This window comes from Haliotis rubra, unplaced genomic scaffold, assembly GCF_003918875.1.
Source record: "Haliotis rubra isolate DU_JTF1 unplaced genomic scaffold, ASM391887v1 Scf37, whole genome shotgun sequence".
NCBI lineage: Eukaryota > Metazoa > Mollusca > Gastropoda > Lepetellida > Haliotidae > Haliotis > Haliotis rubra.
Genome location: NW_025767046.1, coordinates 3,158,461 through 3,177,435, shown reverse-complemented (window position 1 = coordinate 3,177,435; position 18,975 = coordinate 3,158,461). Strand labels below are relative to the sequence as shown.

The 18,975-nt window shown below is 41.8% G+C and overlaps 1 protein-coding gene and 1 long non-coding RNA gene across 2 annotated transcripts in view; both read right to left on the bottom strand.

The window, feature by feature from the left end:
• Positions 1-9,965, bottom strand: part of LOC124285821 (general transcription factor 3C polypeptide 3-like) — a 90,655-nt gene extending 80,690 nt beyond the window's left edge. Inside the window, 3 exon segments of the mRNA XM_046722088.1 lie at positions 7,801-8,061; positions 8,523-8,688; positions 9,845-9,965. Of these exon segments, the coding sequence (XP_046578044.1) occupies positions 7,801-8,061; positions 8,523-8,688; positions 9,845-9,961 (544 nt within the window). The 5' untranslated portion in view covers positions 9,962-9,965.
• Positions 9,966-16,400: 6,435 nt separating this feature from the next.
• LOC124285889 lies at positions 16,401-18,529 on the bottom strand. The gene is made up of 2 exons (XR_006900900.1): positions 18,487-18,529; positions 16,401-16,517 (listed from the first exon to the last, which is right to left on the bottom strand). It is a non-coding gene; the product is annotated as an uncharacterized LOC124285889 (long non-coding RNA).
• Positions 18,530-18,975: the final 446 nt, after the last annotated feature.

Here is an 18,975-nt window from a genome sequence, read left to right as displayed (position 1 = left end):
TACGAGAACTTTGTAACTAAGACGTAGCTGACTATAATAACAGTCTGTTGTATAAAAGTCTCTGTTACTTCTATTCCCAATAGTTAATTAATTCTATAAACACACATTATTTAATGTGATAAGATTAACTCAGTGTCAGTTTGAAGTGCTCCCCGTGACATGGACAGCCAATCGGTAGGCTTGCATGAACACTGCCGGATTCACTGTTTGGCTGGAGCAAGTACACAGACAGATGTGACGAACAACGCCAGAAGATATTATTGCTTATTGACAATGCTCCTTCCCATGGATCGAAATTCAACTTAAGCAACATTGAAGTGAAGTTACTGCCAGCAAACACAACATCTGTCTTGCTGCCAATACATCAAGGGATCATCTGTGCCTTCAAGTTCAAAGCTCGGTATAGAAATCATTGCTATCGAGGATTGAGGACAGTGAAGATGTCGGTGAACTGTGCAAGACTATGACTGTGTCGGATGCAATCAGTAACATTGCTTGGCATGAGATGACAGAAAAAATGAAATTTTTAGAGTAAAATTAATACTTTATACTTATCCTGACTCATGCTTATTGCTTGTCTTCTTCTTCTTGCGAACATAGTGGAACACCTGTATCTCCCAATTGAAGTTCCCTTCAATTAAAAAATCACTAATTAGTACTCACCACGAGTTACCTCCCTTTCACAAGCTCGGGAACGAGGGCGCCACCTGAACCCATGTGCCTCACTCTCTCCTTTAGTTTCGAGTCCGACACTTTATTTTTCCTCAAGAAATCCAAAGTGTTAAGTGGGAGGACGGAGGGTTTATTTTCATGAGTCAGGATAAGTATAAAATATTAATTTTACTCTAAAATTTCATATTTTTCCTTATCCTGACTCATGCTTATTGCTTGTATAATCCGGCCGAAAAGGAGGTGGGAATATATATACTTTGGATTTTAATTATTAGTGATTTGAACTGTGATGATTGTAATAACCTTATGGGAACTTCATAAAGGCACTGAACTGATGAATTCCTGCTGTATAACTTATCAGCTGCCATATAAAGGTTATTACAATTTATAGAATATGATAAAGTATATACAACATTAATGTAAGCTGAAGCTATTAATGTGATAATATAAACTTCTGTGAGTTTATAGTGGATACTTTTATAAACAAGTGTAGAAGTGAGCAAAGCTCACATACCCTCGCTCCCACTTTGGGACATGGAAATGACTGATATTGATATATATAATGTCACAAGGATCAGCAGCTCACAAGACTTTCTCTTTGACTCTACTAAACTTTATATAAATGTTAGATAATAGTTTTGGCATGTACTGATTACTTGTAATAATTTATGGAAACTAGATTTTTTGTGTTTTCCGTGGAAACCCTGACATGTAATTGAACTTGAGTGTCATGTTGCACACAATGGACGTAGATGAAGATTGCTATTTTTAGCACATGGCATATCTGTGGGTCATGATTAACTTGTGTATTAAGTTTGAGTGAACCTAGCATGTATAGTTGCGATGATATGCCGTGGTCAGGTCACCATCAAATACATTTTGCATGTACCTAGCATGAACCTAGCATGAACCTAGCATGTAAACTTTAAGAGATATGCTCTGGACAAAATAATCAAACATATTTGGCACTAAGTCATGTTTCCATGGAAACAGCAAAAAATACAATTCATATCTGGATGTAAACCCCAAAAGGCACATCTAGGGATCATGCTTGATATGTGTACCAAGTTTGATGAAGCTAGCATGTATAGTTTGGAAGATCTGCTCGGACAAGATGACATCCCTCATAGTCACAGCCTTCAAGTCGTGTTTCCATGGAAACAGCAAAAAACTAAATTCTGAAAAAACTTTAAAATAGCAAAGGCACATCAATGGGTAATGATTAACATGTGCGTGAAGTTTGGTGAACCTAGCATGTAAACTTTTAAGAGATATGCTCTGGACAAAGTTTCGAATGGACGGACGGATCGGACGGATTAGAATGAACGCTATATACCCCCGTTAGCCAGGCGGGGTATAATTAACCAAAGTATTAAGCTTAAGATATGCATATATTTAAGCTATAATAGTATAGTATTGTGCTTAAGATATAATTATAACTTAAGCTGTATAATAGTAACCAACTCCTTAGAGTTTGTTAACTAATACATTTATGCATATGACCATATGACTGAGCTTAAGGATTGATGAAACTTAAGCTGAACATATATATAGTAGCAAAACTCCTAGGAGTTGTAAGCTTATATATAGTATGATATAAACACCATAGTACTGCGCTTAAGATAATAAATTAAACTTAAGCAAAATATATAGATAGCATGTAGCTATTAGTACTGTTATCAGATAAGTATAAAATCTGTAAGATAGACTTATCTTCTCCGTGGAACTGTCAACTGTTGAGCGAGGACCATGGGACCGAAATGGTGGATACCTGAGACGTCCTCGGTGGTGATATCTCTCAGATAGTGGTTGGCAAACACCATATCGGATCTCCAGAAACATCCCTCCATTATGGTATTCAACGAGCAATTCCCATGTAGAGCGAGAGTTGAGGCTAGCGCTCTAATTTCGTGAGGATTAGAAGCTCTTGGAGGGTCGAGTCCTGCAGCCTTGTAGGCACGTAGTATGACAGTTCTGATCCAGATAGAGATCGTAGTACGTGAGACTTCCGTCTGCGTAGCTGTAGATATAGGGATAAATAATCTCTGCTCTGTTTGGATCGTTGGAGATATATTTTTAGTGCCCTCACTGGGCATAGTGATAGATCCATCGTATCATGCGGTCCAAGAATGGATGAGAGAGCTGGGACGTGAAATAATCTGTCTGGTTGACCTGGCAGTTGGTTTTTCGCTATAAAATCCCAGCGAAGTCCCAGATGAGCGATGTTATGAATATCATCAAAGCGTATTCTCTCGTAATCCAAAGCGTGAATCTCTGACATCCTGGCGGCCGTAGCTAACGCTAGCAGGAATAAGGTTTTGTGGGTCAGTGATTCAAACGATGTAGATAGCAATGGTTCATAAGCCTCACTAGTGAGGTATTGGAGAACTATATTTAGATCCCAGGCTGGAGCGTGAAACTTCCGTTTCTGATCCTCCAATCGAACGCTTTCGTAACAAAGCGGTAGTAACTCTGGTGTTTTGTTAACTTGACCCTCGTTAAGCATAGTTATGACAGAACTTATGGCTGCAAGATAAGTGGACAAGGTTGAACCTTTTAGATTCTTAGTTTGCCGTAGATAACATAAGAAATCTGCCACTTGAGGATGTGTAGCATATCTGGCTGTAAATCCTTTCTTAGCAGCGTAATTGACAAAACTGTGCCATTTGTCATCGCAAGTTACGAAGTTGAGTTACGTAGTGCAAAGCGTGACCGCTTTAGCCGCTCTGGCAGAATAACCTCTCTTATTCAGACATGCCTTGATACAATCCATACGTGAAGTTGGAATGCTTCTGGTGTTTCGTGCACTTGTTTGGTGTGCGGGATGTATCAATAGATTGGCGTTGTGGGAGCTGAAGAATTGGTTTTCCCATTACTTGAATGAGATCTGGAAACCAAGTTCTTGCTGGCCAGTAGGGCGCGACCAAGATCAGATGGAGGCTCTGCGTTTGACTGATTTTCTGTAAGACTTGTGGGATCAACGCTGGAGGCGGGAAAGCGTACGCGTTGAGTCTCTCCCACGATATGCTTAGAGCTTCCGTTGCCCATGCTAGTGGGTCTGGCACTGGCGACACGAATGTTGTCAGTTGCTTGTTGAATCGAGTGGCGAATAGGTCTATCAGTGGAGATCCTATTTCCATGATTATTTGATTGAATATATGTGTGGAGCATCCATTCTGTCGGCGACAGTTGGTGTGGCCGAGAGAGAGCGTCTGCTAATACATTCTTTGCTCCTGGAATGTGGCAAGCTCTGACGTGTAAGTTTAGATTGTCGATTAAATCGAACAGTCTGAAACATCGAGTCAGTAGGTTCTGTGACCTTGTTGAACCTTGTTTGTTTACATAAAACGCCACTGTTGAATTGTCTGTGTGAACCATCAACTGAGCGTTCTGTAGTATGTTGCTCCAGTGACTTATGGCGTTTATGACTGCTTGCATCTCTAGCAGATTTATGTGACATTTGCTCTCTTGATTTGCTCCATAGGCCTGACGCTGTCCTGCCAGCAAGGTGGGCTCCCCAACCTTGTAGTGACGCGGCCTAATGAGATGTGAGTTCGATTCCGGCTCTACTAAGGAGACGCGCTCGCGCAAACATTCAATCTCTTGGTCCACCAGAGTAGATGTGGTTTGACATAATCTGGTAGACTGAATGGTAGAGGGTCCTCGAGATGAGCATTGATGAGGACTTGTAACGGACGAATTGAAGCCTGCCTCTGACCGTCAAGTCTTGAGCTGATGTGAGTAGTCCCAATAGGCTCTGCCACTGTCGTAGTGGTAACGGAGAGAGTAGGGCTTGAGGAATAAGTTGTTGGATCTTGATCCATCTGTCCTCCGGGACTACAATACGATTCTGAGCTGTTAGAAATCATATACCTAGAAATTGCAGATCTTGCGTTGGTTCTAGGTCCGACTTGAGTAGATTTACTAACCATCCTAATTGTGTTAGTAGCTTGATTATAAATTTCAGCTGTAGTCTGAGACGCTGTGGATCTGGATCCACTTGTATACCGTCGTCTAGGTAAAAAGCGCTGCGAAGACCTTGACGATGTAGATATGAGACAATAGGCTTGGTCACTCTTGTGAATACCCAAGGGGCGATGTGATTCGAAGGAAGAACCTTCCATTGGTAATGTTTCCCGTCTAGGATAAATCTTACATATTTCCTTGAGTTGGGATGAATCGGAATGTGTAGATATGCGCCTTGCAAATCTATGCTGGCCATGTAATCTTTGGGACGAATTAAATGCCGAAGTTGCAGTAAGTGTATCATGCGCGGCGTTGGAGGCTTGCATAGATATTCTCTGTTGAAGATGCTCATGTTGTATATGAGACCTAAACTTCTCCTTGGAATTTTTCTTCGCACTAGGAAAACTGGGGAGTAGAAACATGGTACGCGATGTTTCGTTGATCCAGAACTTCTAAGGCCTGTTTGTTTAGTAGAGTAAGTACTGTTTCTCTTAACATAGGTAGTTGTGCGGATGAACGCTTGAACCCTGGGGGTTGACTGTTAACGGAGGCTTGGCCTTGAGTTGTATTAGATATCCGTGCTGTAGGATGTTGGATACATATGGATCTTGTAGTATTCCCCAGTTTTCCCAGTGTAGCTGAAGGCGTCCACCCACTTGAGACGGTTGTACTGGAACGGCTGGGGTGGAAGACTCCAGTCGTTCGAACCTGAATTTCATCGCCTAAATCCATGGGCACCTCTGGATGATCTGCCTCTAGCTGATCCTCCCTAAATTTGTTGTATGGGCTTAATTTAAAAGAATCCTTGGGATCTTTAGCTGCAGCTAATTTCTTGTCCCGTGCTTTCTGTAGCCCTCAAAAACTTAGACTTGCCTGAGTATCTCTGTGTTGACTGTTTAATGACGCTTAAGCTAAGGTATCCATGGATCTGATCATAAGAACCTCTCTTGAGTCTTTAGATACTTCTTTGGAGACCTTGTCTATGTTGCCACCAAACAGTAAGGGCGATGACCATGGAGCTGTGTATAGAGATTCTGTAAATTGCTTATCCCAAGAGCAGGAGGCTAGTAAGCCTTGCCGACGAGCCATGGTAGTAGTTTCAGTAAGCGCTGATAGGTGCTCTGTAAGAAATTGGTGGTCTCTTTTCTGCATGAGTAGAGCTGAGTAGATCATTCTATCTTCCTCCTCTGTAGAATTCTTGAACTTGGTGATGAGAGTTTCATTAATCGTTCTAGATCTATTCAATCCAAAGAACATCCTCCTGGCGATGGTATCTAGTTGAGCGAATTTGCAATCGTCTACTTTGTAACTTCTGGACTTGGCATCGCTAATCAATTTATCCTGGGCCTTGAAAAAGGGGTCCATATTGTGTCCAGCAAATTTCTTGGCATTGAAGACCGGGAAATGTGTAGATTGTACTTTTAAAGATTTGGAACAGGCTGTATCCAAATTAGCTGGTACCGCTGCAATCGGATCAATAGGAGGTAAGGTGATATTGTCTACATCATCATCCTTCATCAGGTAAGTCTGAGTTGAATTCGCGGAGGCGGCCTGGGACTTCCTTAGCGAAGTGATCGCTACGGGCTGGCTTGCCCCTCGGCTAACGCTGGGGACTCGCTGGAGGCGCTTGTGGGCTCTGGGGCCCTACGCGAAGCCAAGGCGGGCTCTGGGGCCCCGTGGCTCTGGGGCCTCTGTAAACCGTAACGGTCCTCCATCAGTCTCATGATTTGGTTAACCAGGTCGTCTGGGACGGTCTGCGCTGGCGTTGAGGGTGGCCTCTCTGTGAAAGTGACGGGACCCTCAATCGTAAACTCAGGCGTCAGCGTAGGCATCTCTGGTTGCGTGTTTATCTGCGCTGTTGTGACGGTAGCAGATACTGGACGTTTCTTATGACATACATCTGGAATGATAATCGGAATGTCATCATCATATAAACATAATTCTGAGACAGGTAGAATATCGGAGGCAAAATTATTTATAGTTTTCGTAGATTTCCCTTTTGACGAAGCTGTGGACCTGGGGGTTCGAAGCGTACGTTGAGATGATGTGGACGCTTTCCTAGTCTTAGACTCAGAAGACGGAATGTCTTGAGACGCAGGTCGCTTCTTGACATAGCGGTCTGCGCCCCACGCTTATCCCCCGAGGGAAACTCCGGCATGCCACCAGCCGGTGGCGGGTCGTCAGTCAACAGTTGACAGGGTATAATAGCTTCCGATCTATTAGCCATGACTGAAAATTGTTTGCGAGATTTATCTGCCTTCCGTCTCAAAACGGAACATAAATATTTATCAAAGGCAGCAATTGGTAAATTAATACATAATTTACAACGAGAAACAATAGAACATGGAATAATGCAACTAGGGCATTTTAAATGTGGATCGGTAGCGGAGTAACGTAGTTTACAACCTGTGCAGATTCTCATGAACGTTAACTGCTGAACAAACACGGCGAACCGTGAATAAAACAGCAGAAACACGACTAATAATCAATGCAAGTTGAATAAGGATACTAGTTACACCTCTATAACTGAATATAAGAGGTACTAAACTAAATATAAATAAAGGATATAGTGTGTTGGGAGACACAGGCGCTCTCACGTCCAGCTCACTGGGCGAAGGAGAGAGTGAGGCACATGGGTTCAGGTGGCGCCCTCGTTCCCGCGCTTGTGAAAGGGAGGTAACTCGTGGTGAGTACTAATTAGTGATTTTTTAATTGAAGGGAACTTCAATTGGGAGATACACGTGTTCCACTATGTTCGCAAGAAGAAGAAGACAAGCAATAAGCATGAGTCAGGATAAGGAAAAATTTAATAAATTCTTAAGTGCTTTCAGAAATGTGGATTTGCTACTGCCCAAGAAACTGAAGATGACAATGAAGATGATGATCTACTGTTAGTAAAGTTGATCTCTGCAATCATGCATGGCAGTGTCTACGGTAACAGACAAAAGTTGTCTAATCCGGACTGCTTTATAATCCGGACAAATGAGTCGGTCCGAGGCCAGTCCGTAATAGACAGATTCTACTGTATATAGTTGTTTTTTTGTAAATTTTTGGGCTGGCAGGTCTAAAAAGCAAGTTATTCCAAAATAGAATAATGAACATGCCAAGGGCCATGTTGTTCAGGTAGCTTTATCCCTAGTATTTGAAGCTCCTGACACTTACCCTCGGAGAAGTGATCAGATGCTGAAGGCACCCAATCTTTATCATTGGCATCATCTTCATACATAATTTCCTCATCACTCCCCACTGCTTCTTCTTCCTCCTCCTCCTCCTCCTCTTCTTCTTCCCCCAAAGGCTCCTTCTTTACTACAACCTTGGACGGGTCGTATGAAACTCCTGTCATCTCGATATCATCATCTTCCTCAACAGCTTCTTGTTGTCGATTTTCCATCTTGTTGCTGAATTCTTCAAATGTGATCTTACCTAGAAGGGTAGAAGCACCGATTATCATATCAGGGGTTTACCTGGTCTGTCCTAGAGACTATTTTGAAGGGTTATTGGAATTTGGAGAAGTCAAATGTATAATCCATTTTGTATTTACATGAAAAGGATTAGATATAAGGTACATCTTCAATCGACCATTAATGTATTGCAAAATTGATTTACATGTATGCTTACATATCAAATTAAAATTGTAGAAGTAATTTTACTTATATACTTACATTTAGTCATTTACATTCAATGTATTAAATATGTCAAATGCTGGAAAGTATTGGTGCATAAACGTTCTACTCTATGTTAAACCCTACAGAGTGAGGTACTAGGTCCTATGTCAGATCAGTGACATAGTGTTATATGCATTACAAATTAAGCATGAATTAGGTCTAACATGTCTACAACAAATCTTGATCTTCACCACATGTGCTTAAAACAAACATGTGTACCAGTGATATACTGAACAGTGAGTTCAGATTCCGCTGCTGAAAAGAGATCCATCCACTCCTTGCCAGCCATCTTTGATGGGGATTCGAGCAGCTCACATGATGAAGTCCCTGGCTGGGGTTCTGACATGATAACGTCATCTTCTGACTCTTCTACCAAACCACCAGTCTGACAGAACCAAACCACTTCCATATTTAAATGTATCATTAATTTGACATTAAATTTGTCATTATTAGCATTAGTCATACATCATGTACATACTTTGGGGTTAGCTCTTCACAAGCCTAGTTATACTTATAGATTTGCTCTATAAGGTAACCAGACAAATTCCCCCCCAAAAGTTCATCGTTCCCCATGGACAAATCCCCCAAAGGAAACACAGTCAAGAGTTTAAGATATCCATTTATTAATCTGTCTATATTTTAACATTTAACAAGGTCAAGGAGCACATCATTCATTGCACATTTATTTTTATTTGACATATCTATACAATGCCAATGAGGATAGATTTATTCATTTGTCATTTATGCTCATCAAAACATGATACTAAGCATTAAAGGATTGAGAACCTTTAATCTAAAGCAAAAGATGAGTAGGGGGGATTTTGTCCATTTTTATGTTAAGGATGGGGGAAAAAATAATGTTGGGAGGTGAGGGGTGGGGGGGATTTGTCCTGGATTCGCTCTATAACAAGGGGTGTGGCATCATACACACATTTTACACATTGTAAATTCTTGAATGATGGCTTATGTTCAGGATAGTGTTATGTTTTATAACTTTTATGACATGTCTGTTAAAACACTTAATATGCTGATATATTTGGAGATAACTATGAAGTGAACAGCACAATCCGTATCCCCAGTGATCAGAAAGCTGCTATTAAATATTGCATAAGGCAATATATGGTAACCACAGTTATATCTTGATCATACAAACTTATTTCTTGTCAGAAACGTTGATTACATGTTATATATCACACATTTGAGTATATATACTGGCAGTTTCAAAGGAACATCATAGTGAAAAATAGTCAAGCCACATTGACAACTTGCCTATCTCAAAGACATATGACCTATGGTATTTTAAAAATGGAGGACTGGTTTTTAGTAAGTCGCCTGTCATAGCAAATGTGACTAAAGTAAGTAAGTACATGGCCATCCATGTTTCGACAAATTCATATGATCTTCACACTGTTTCATAAACACTCAAAATATTCAAAACAAAACAACACTAGTAAAACATTTGTCTGCAAAACTGTACTCGGATATTGGGATGTTTCTTGAATGACATATTATCTCTTTATAAATATGCACAGGCTACAAACTTTCGATTTCATTTCCTTCCATTTCTGATATTGTGAATATGATATTTCCCCTTGCAAATAGCGAAATAATTCAGCTTGCTCCTTCTCTTTCCCGCCAGCAGGTGCTTCTTCAGCCATGATTGTAAACACTCTAAGGGATGTAACTCATTTGAATTTCTTCCAGTCAACCACACACAATATTTACAATTGAAACGTCCATAAAATCATTCCAATACTGCAGTGGTCTACATTTAATCCCTGAATAAACGACCATATTAGTATTACCACTGTGAGATAAGGTTTAGTTAAACGAACTGGGTACTTGTATGACAATGGTTCCGACATAAATACAGACTGTCTTTTACGGTGGCGCAGGCGACTGTCATGTAAAAACTGTCTATGAATAATATTTGCAAAACCCTTACCAAGCGTTTTACATACACAGGATCTCCTTTTAGTGAAATGTATGGCTTCGGAGCATTGCTGAATTAAATGATAATCGTGCTAGTTTAATCCACTGAAATCATAAGATCTATGAAAATGACTCGCTGACACGACTTATACATGTGTCCTATCCGAACTGTGTTGGTCGTTGCTCATGATATCAATCACTGGATTGTCTTGAAGACTTTATTGTTTACAGGCTGTCGTCCTAAGCTAGAATATTGCTGAATGCCCGTCAAACTACAAACAAACAACGTATAACATTCACCCGACGGACGGGACCACTATACCTTTCCAGGGAATACAGTACAACCCATTGCATGCAGCTCAGTTCTAATTGTCTCCTTACAGACAGCCACAGTTCCTCTATCAATCATATCCAGCCTTAAGTTTTCTAAACTCCTTCCAAGCCGCCTCCTGTCACCGACTGACAATTTTTCTGGGCCTACCTGCGCCTCCCTGGTGCTCAATGCCATATCCATTTGCACGATAAACAGTGGGCAAAGGGATGCCTGTTCTACTTGAAATCACTTTAGCTGATCTGATGTCCTTGTTATAATACTCTAAAATCAACCTCCTCTTCTCTAAATCATCCATACTGAGGATCACTGAAAATGTCGTCTGCTAGCAAGTAAACAAAGGGGGATAACTCTTCACAAACTAATGAAAAAGGATTAACGGAGTTGTCTCTCTTGAATGAAACCAAGCACTTGATGAAGGACCAAGCTGGTCAAGGTTGTTTATACTAGAAATCCAATTAAACATATTCCTAAAATTCTCAATAATTTCTGGTCATACTATATATAGATGCGATTATTGTAGGGATGCAGAATATAAGCGATGCTAGACCGCTATATTGTCCTGGACATTTCTAGCGTATGTAGTATGCTCTGTGTCAGCCTGTTACCATAGCAATGACACGTTTATGCTCTATATTAATAATATCTACGTGTGAATTAACTATATTGATTACCATGATAAACATACAGCGTATTATGCCACCAGGTATTTTTAGCTTGCTGCTGCGTCATATTCGATCAAAACGGTTTACTTACTAGACCATTAACGTAATATTCTGTATACATAGGATATAACATGAGTGCCCATGTCGTACCCGCCGTCGTAGAACGCAACGTCATAGAAGAAACATGACGTCATAGCATTGTTCATGACGTCACGTCACCATGACCAAGTGATATTTTGCCCTAGGGCATCGTATGAAAAATATGAACCCCGATATTTTCGCCCTCGTAGGTAATAAATTAAAATAATTCACCGCCTTAGGTTTGCCATCGAGCTTGTTCAGGTAGACTATTAGCCCTGTGGTATATTGGGATTATTGCACACACTATTATTGTCGTGACGTCAATGGCCACTTTCGACACATCTATGTGTACACAGTGACGTCATACTATTGACCCCATATATGGCAATGTAACAAAACGCTGTCCTCGTCAAAACTAACGTACACTGTTTGGGGCACCTTGGCCCCATTTCACCAAATGATCGTAGAGCTAGGTGATCGTAACTCCCATACCTTGACATAGACTTATGACAGTCGACACGCTACGATCGCTTTGTGAAACAGGCACTTGGTGTTCGAAACAGGAATTATAACCCTCTGAGTGACGTCAAAGCATTAATTGTTTTGCCATTGTCTTATTATCTCATAAAATCCACAACATGTGGGGCCCTATATTATATACCACTTACAAGTTATAGAAGTTATAAAACACAAGCTGTTTGCATGGATGTAGTTTGTCACATGACTGGTACCCATTGCAACACTGTAAACGGTGGTTGTTGGTGTGTTGTTAAACGCCGCACTCAGCAATACTCCAGCTATATGGCGACAGTCGGTAAATAATCGAGTCTGGACCAGACAATCCAGTGATCCACAGCATGGGCATCGATCTACGCAACTGGGATACGATAACATGAGTCAACCAAGTCAGCGAACCTATAACCACTCGATCCCGTTAGTCGCCTCTTACAAGCATGGGTTACTGAAGAGCAGTTCTAACCCGGATCACGGGTCCTGTAAACGGTAGCCGTATTATGAGAGGGATATACGCCAGGGTAGAGGGTAAGCGTTTTAAAACCTATCGCGGAACTTACTTTCAATTGTAGCTGGAATATTGTTCCGTTCGGCTCATTGGGGTGTACACCGTTAAGCAACAAAGGTATCTCTGTGAAGGTACTACGCTGAGTTACCTAAACTGCATTATTATCAACTGGTTTGGGATTCGAATCTAGCATCAGTCAGCATTGATGGTTTCACAAAGGTTATATACGTACCCACGTCAACTCGGACTTTCTTCCCTTTCAGTGAGTGAGTTTAGTTTTACGCCGCACTCAGCTGTATGACGGCGTTCAGTAAATAATCGAGTCTGAACCAGACAATCCGGTGATCAACATCACTAGCATCGATCTATACGCAATTGGGATACGATGACATGTGTCAACCAAATCAGCGATTCTGACCATCCGATCCAGTTATTCGCCTCTTACGACAAGCATGGGTTACTGAAGATCAATTCTAACTCGGATCTTCACTGGTCACTTCCCTTAGATAGGACTGAAACATTAAGAAGTGATTCAATTATCTTCGGTTACTGTACCCCGCTCCTTATTTGTACTGAACAGATTGTGACACAAAGAAATGCGTTTCTTGTTTAACAATACACTTTGCAATATTCTGCCACAAACTTCTTGCCTCTGTGATTGGCGCCGGCATCTGATTAATCGATCCCGCAACAGGCAATCCAGGGATTGATATTATGAGCAACATACACGCAATAATAGTAGGAGACCAGACAACCAACGAAGTCACCAAGCCTGATCATAGACTGCTGACAACCTGTTCAAGTCCGGAATCCCTTGAGGATCTATCCATTGAAAGGGGACAAGAAACTGAACACAAAGTGTTCATGAGTGAGTTTGACTTAATGTTGCATGAGACCCGTGAAGATCCGGGTTAGAATTAATCTTCAGTAACCCACGCTTGTCGTAAGAAGCGACTAAAGGGATCGGGTGGTCAGGCTCGCTGACGTGGATGACACATGTCATCGGTTCCCAATTGCGTAGATCTATGCTCATGCTGTTGATCACTGGATTGTCTGGTCCAGGCTCGATTAATTACAGACCACCGCTATTTGTAGCTGTAATATTCCTGAGTGAGGCGTTAAACAACAAACCAGCCAACCAACCTAATGCCGCATGGAATAGTATTTCAGTAACATCACAGTCCCGGAGAGATGCAGATATTAGGCAACTGACACTTCCATGAAACGTACTGACGAACATTGACATAGTGCTGACAACCTAGACACACAATCAGGGATTCCAACCAGGACTATTGACGTCATACAGCGAATTGCCAGGCCAATGGGTCACCAATAGAACCCGAACAAATGAAAAAAGAACAAAAGAGTTTACAATGCTGGCTGAGTATGGTTTTACGCCGTTTTTAGCAATATTCCAGCAATATCACGGCGGGAGACACCAGAAATGGGCTTCACAAGTTGTACCAATGTGGGGAATCGAACCCGGGCCTTCGGCGTGACGAGCGAACGCTTTAACCACTGGGCTACCCCACAGCCCCAGTTTACGAGTTTAGTATTAGTCCAGGGCCCTTATTCTCGAAACGTTCGTAGCCTTAAGAATTCTTAACTTTGATCGTAGCCAATGTGTTAGGAATGGGCTTAAGAAGTTCGTAGGGCTTAAGAAGTTTCAAGAATAGCTAGCCTGCATGGATATTATATTACTTCATTAACCGATGAGCACAATCCTCCCCTGTTGCACCAAAGTATACTTGAAGGTACAGGGAACTCACTCACGTGGCCACCAGTTCTTGACTTACAATCTGCATCAACATATATATTCAGCTCCAGTGTTTTACGTGAATGTACGTAGGCTTATTCCATAAAAATAATGCAAAACAAGCAAGTTGCTTACAGCCTCCTGAATAATTAGACTACCATCTGTTGCAAACTTCACATGAATATACAGCTAAATGTGTAACATGGGAAATCAGTTATGTGAATACAACACTGACTGACTGACTGAGTTTAGTTTTACGCCGCTTTTAGCAATATTCCAGCAATATCACGGCGGGGGACACCAGAAATGGGCTGTGAATACAACAGATCAAATGTAGTTTAACACTGGTCAGCAATATTCCATCTCCATCACATCTCTGAACCAAGTGATTGAGAGAGTGAATATGGTTTTATGCTGCTTTTATCAATATTCCAGCAACATCACCGTGGAGGACACCACAAATGGGCTTCACACATTGTACCCATGTGGGGAATCGTCTTCGGCGTGACGAGCGAACGCTTTAACCACTAGGCTACCCCACCGCCCCACACTGAACCAAGGATACCAGACATGGTAAATGAAAGACTGCAGGGAAGATAATGCCAGCCATCCACAGAGCATGTTTACCCAGCCCCGAAAGAGGTGGCTAACAGGACCGGATGGTCAGACTCGCTGACTTGGTTGACACATGTCATCATATCGGAATTGCGCAGATCCATTCTCATGCTGTTGATCACCGAATTGTCTGGTCCAGGCTCGATTACTTACAGACCGCCGCCATATAAACTCTTCAAAAGAAAACAAAAAAGAAAAGAAAAAAGAAAAGAAAAGAAAACGCACAAGCCAAAAACAAGGAATTGTATTACCCTTGCAGCCGTCACTGCTCGACACCGCCTTGGAAGGGATTGCACAAGTTGTCGGATTTTTGCTAAGGGCATTCTTCACCATTCCACCTGCAACGCGTTGGCAAGTTCTGCAAGTGTCTGAGGACGAATCTGAAGTTTACGGGAACGTCGATCAAGTTCGTCACATAGATGCTCGATTGCATTGGTGTGCGTGCGTGCGTGCGTGCGCGTGTGTTCGACAATTCTCTCTCCCCCCCCCCCCCTTTGAAATTGACTAAAGACCAGATTGAAGTTAATGTTTTGCATTGGCAGAGCCGGGAAAGGGGAGGGGGGAGGAGTATGTGTGTGTGCGTGTGCGCACACGCTGGTTCAGGGCCTCTCCCCTTTGAAATTTCCCGGATCCGCCTATGGATCGGGTTCAGATCAGGCGATTTGGGAGTGGGAGGAGGTGAGGGCGCAGGATTTGGTCGATGTAGCGATTTGCTGTAAGTTTGCCTTGAAAACCACCACTAGCTCTGATCTACCAGTGTAGGACATGGTCCCCCCACACCATGACGCTTCTCCACCAAATATGTCCACCTGTCGGACACAGTTCGGAGCAAAACGTTCGTGTCGACGTCGATAGACACGTTGTCTCCCATCCCGTCATTGCAGTGGGAAATGCGATTCATCGCTGAACCAAACGCATCGCTAGTTCCCCAGGTCCCATGCCTGTACCCTTTAGCACCATTGGACACGTCGTTGTCGGGCGTGTCATGACAGGTCCAAATTTTGGTCAATATGCTCGAATTCCCACTTATCTCAGACGATTTTTTATGTTTTGCTCGGAAATTGTCTTGCAGTGTCCGTTGCTGTAGCAGATCAGTGATGTAGGTAAAACACACATCCTCGGTCCTGAGCAGTAAAGGTCACTCTTGGTCTTCCACTTCTGGGATGATCTTGATTCGAATTGACTGACTGACTGACTGACTGAGTTTAGTTTTACGCCGCTTTTAGCAATATTCCAGCAATATCACGGCGGGGGACACCAGAAATGGGCTTAACACATTGTGCCCATGTGGGGAATCGAACCCGGGCCTTCGGCGTGACGAGCCGAATCAACGCTTTAACCACTAGGCTACCCCACCGCCCCGATTCGAATTGAAGCGGGTATAGCAATGCCAGATATGGTGCTGTGGTGGACGTTGAAGAGTCCAAACGTCCAATGGCGATATTTTGTTCAGTAGCATTCAATCTTTGCCATTTTTTATTGTCGTTTACGTCGTACATTTTGTAACGAAATGATGAATTTGGTTTGGCCTTTTATACTTGATGTTCCACTCATGTTTCCGACACATTGCACGTGCATTAGGTGGAAAACTTCTTCTGCATGCACTTTCCATTTGCCGTTTTCATTTTTTATGACAAACGTTTATAAACACATTTTGGGATGCGTTTGTACGCAATACACAACAACCACGATATGCTTAATTTAAACATTGTCTTAATGACGATTGCTGTCAAAATATATCGAAATGAACTGCTGAAAACACATGTGCGTTTCTTTATTTGAAGAGTGTAGCTAGAATACTGCTGAGTGCAGTCTTATACAGAGAGCGAGTGAGTTGGCTTTTACACTGCTTTTAGCAATATTCCAGCAATATCACAGCGGGGACACCACAAATTGACTTCACACATTGTACCCATGTGGGTAATGGAACCCGAGTCTTTGGTGTCACAAGCAAACACTTTAACCACTAGGCTACCCAACCTTCCCTGCAGTGTTACACACCCTTTGGGTGTGGTCAACAATGAATGCTACCCCCAGGCTTCCCAATACAGTAAAGTGGGGTAGCCTAATGGTTAAAGCATCTGCATGTCATGTTGAAGTCCCAGGTTTGATTCCCTACATGGGTACAACGTGTGAAGTCCATTTCTGGTTCCCCTTGATATTGCTGGGTAAACAGCGTGGTAAAACTATACTCATCATCACCATCACTGTGCACCCAGTTTGGCAGGGCAGGCATTATCTCCATACTGTGTCTGAGTGGGGCATTCATGTTAAACTGCCTTATGGTATACCTCTAGGTATTTGTAAAGACTAGCATATGCAGAAACACAGAAAACCACTAATATAACCCATGTCACCTCATTAATTTTCTGTTAACATAGGGATTCCTAGTGGTAATGCCAACAGAAGTGTGATTTTCAGTCACACATTGGTTTCACTGTATCAACATCCAAGTTCCACCAATTTCATCAGCTGCTTATTGTCATATGTATATAGTACTTGAAAGGCACTTAGAAGTTGGACGAACATGAATACATGACATGTTTTTATGGATACCAACTTCTTCTTATTCTCTTTAGGACATTTCAGATCTAATTCTTGCTGCTGCATCAGGTGAATGGTGTCAGTGATTGATGTCACTTATTGCCTCATCTCCATGTTGATGGAGCAAGAATCACCTGATGAAGGAGCAAGAATAAGCTCTAAAACATTGTATAAAGAATAAAAAGAAGTTTTATATTAATATGTATAAGGTTCATAATAATATAGACGCCTACCATCACCAATCCCTGAACATTTCATCTCCAGGGACAGCTTCAAAAATAGGTGTCAAACATGAACAAAAAGGAATTTCCCTTTTATTTTTTAAGAATAAGAAATAATCACAAAAAGCATGAATGACTATTAATACTTGTATTCTGAGATGCCTAATTCTTAAATGCAGACACTGTATACAATTCAAATCAATTAGAAAATAGAGTATAAAATGACAAAAAATTCTCTGACAAATCAACCTGAAATGTTTATAAAAAAGGAAAACATATTTCCACCCAATCATCATACCTACATCAGTGTGAAGAGTGAGTGAGTGAGTTAAAATTTAAAGTCACATTGACAGCATAGGTGGATCCAGGTTCGTTGAACCCCTGAACACCCACATGCACACTCACGCACGCACGCACGCACATCCGCCAATGGGCAGTATTTCAGCCATATTGTGACTATGAGAGATATAATTCAGGGTAAAGGGAACAAGGAACAGCAAGAACCTTTCCTCACCCAGGAATAAGTCAAGGGATTGCAGAATATCAAAAATGATGGTAAAGCACAAGTACAATATTTAAGATAGATTTTGTAGATTACACACTACCAGGCCTTGTGTACATGGGTTTAGTTGCTTAAATATTAAGACCCAATATATTTATCAAAACACAGCCACAAATTAACACAATAGTTTCCTGAAAACCCATCATAATGGTGAAATATTAATCAATGACGAAGGTTGCACAGGGCCAATCCCACCTTCAGAGCAAGTTTGTTTGCAGAATGTGTCTCCATCACCTATAAATACATACAAAGTCTAGCCAATATAGATAACAGCTGAGCTGAGCTGAAATTGGGTTTAACGTCGTGCTTGAGAATATTTTGCTCATATGACGACGTGCATGCGTGTGTATGTGTATGTGCGGCTGTTTGTACTAGCCCAGACTGATGCAGGTTTTATAGTGCTAGACCACTGAGATACCATGCCGCAGTGAAGCATGAATACCCCACTCAGACACATTATACTGACTCCGAGCCGACCAGTCCTTGTTGTACCCATTAATGCTGAGCGCCAGACAGGGACCAACAAGTACCATATTTTAACGTCTTTTGGTATGACACGGTCGGGGATCGAACCCGCGACCTTCCACTCTCCGGGGCGGACGCTCTAACCACTACACCATGGAGGAGGTCCAATATAGATAACAACCCACTAATGATCACTTTGGTGGTCACTTTGTACATATATTTTAGGGGGGGAAGTAGTGGTGCTCGATGATCGAAAATAATCAAAAATCGATCAAAAGAAGGATTAACAAGAAAAAATTGTGTCCAGGGACACGGATGCCCCCACTGACATTCATAAGACATATAAAGATCAATAATTGAACAAAATTCACGAACAAGTTCAATAAACATCTATGCAACTATGAGATGCACAAATTTCAAATCCCAATGACACACACGTAGAAGCTCAATCAATATTGTTGAGCAGCTTTTGTGGAGAA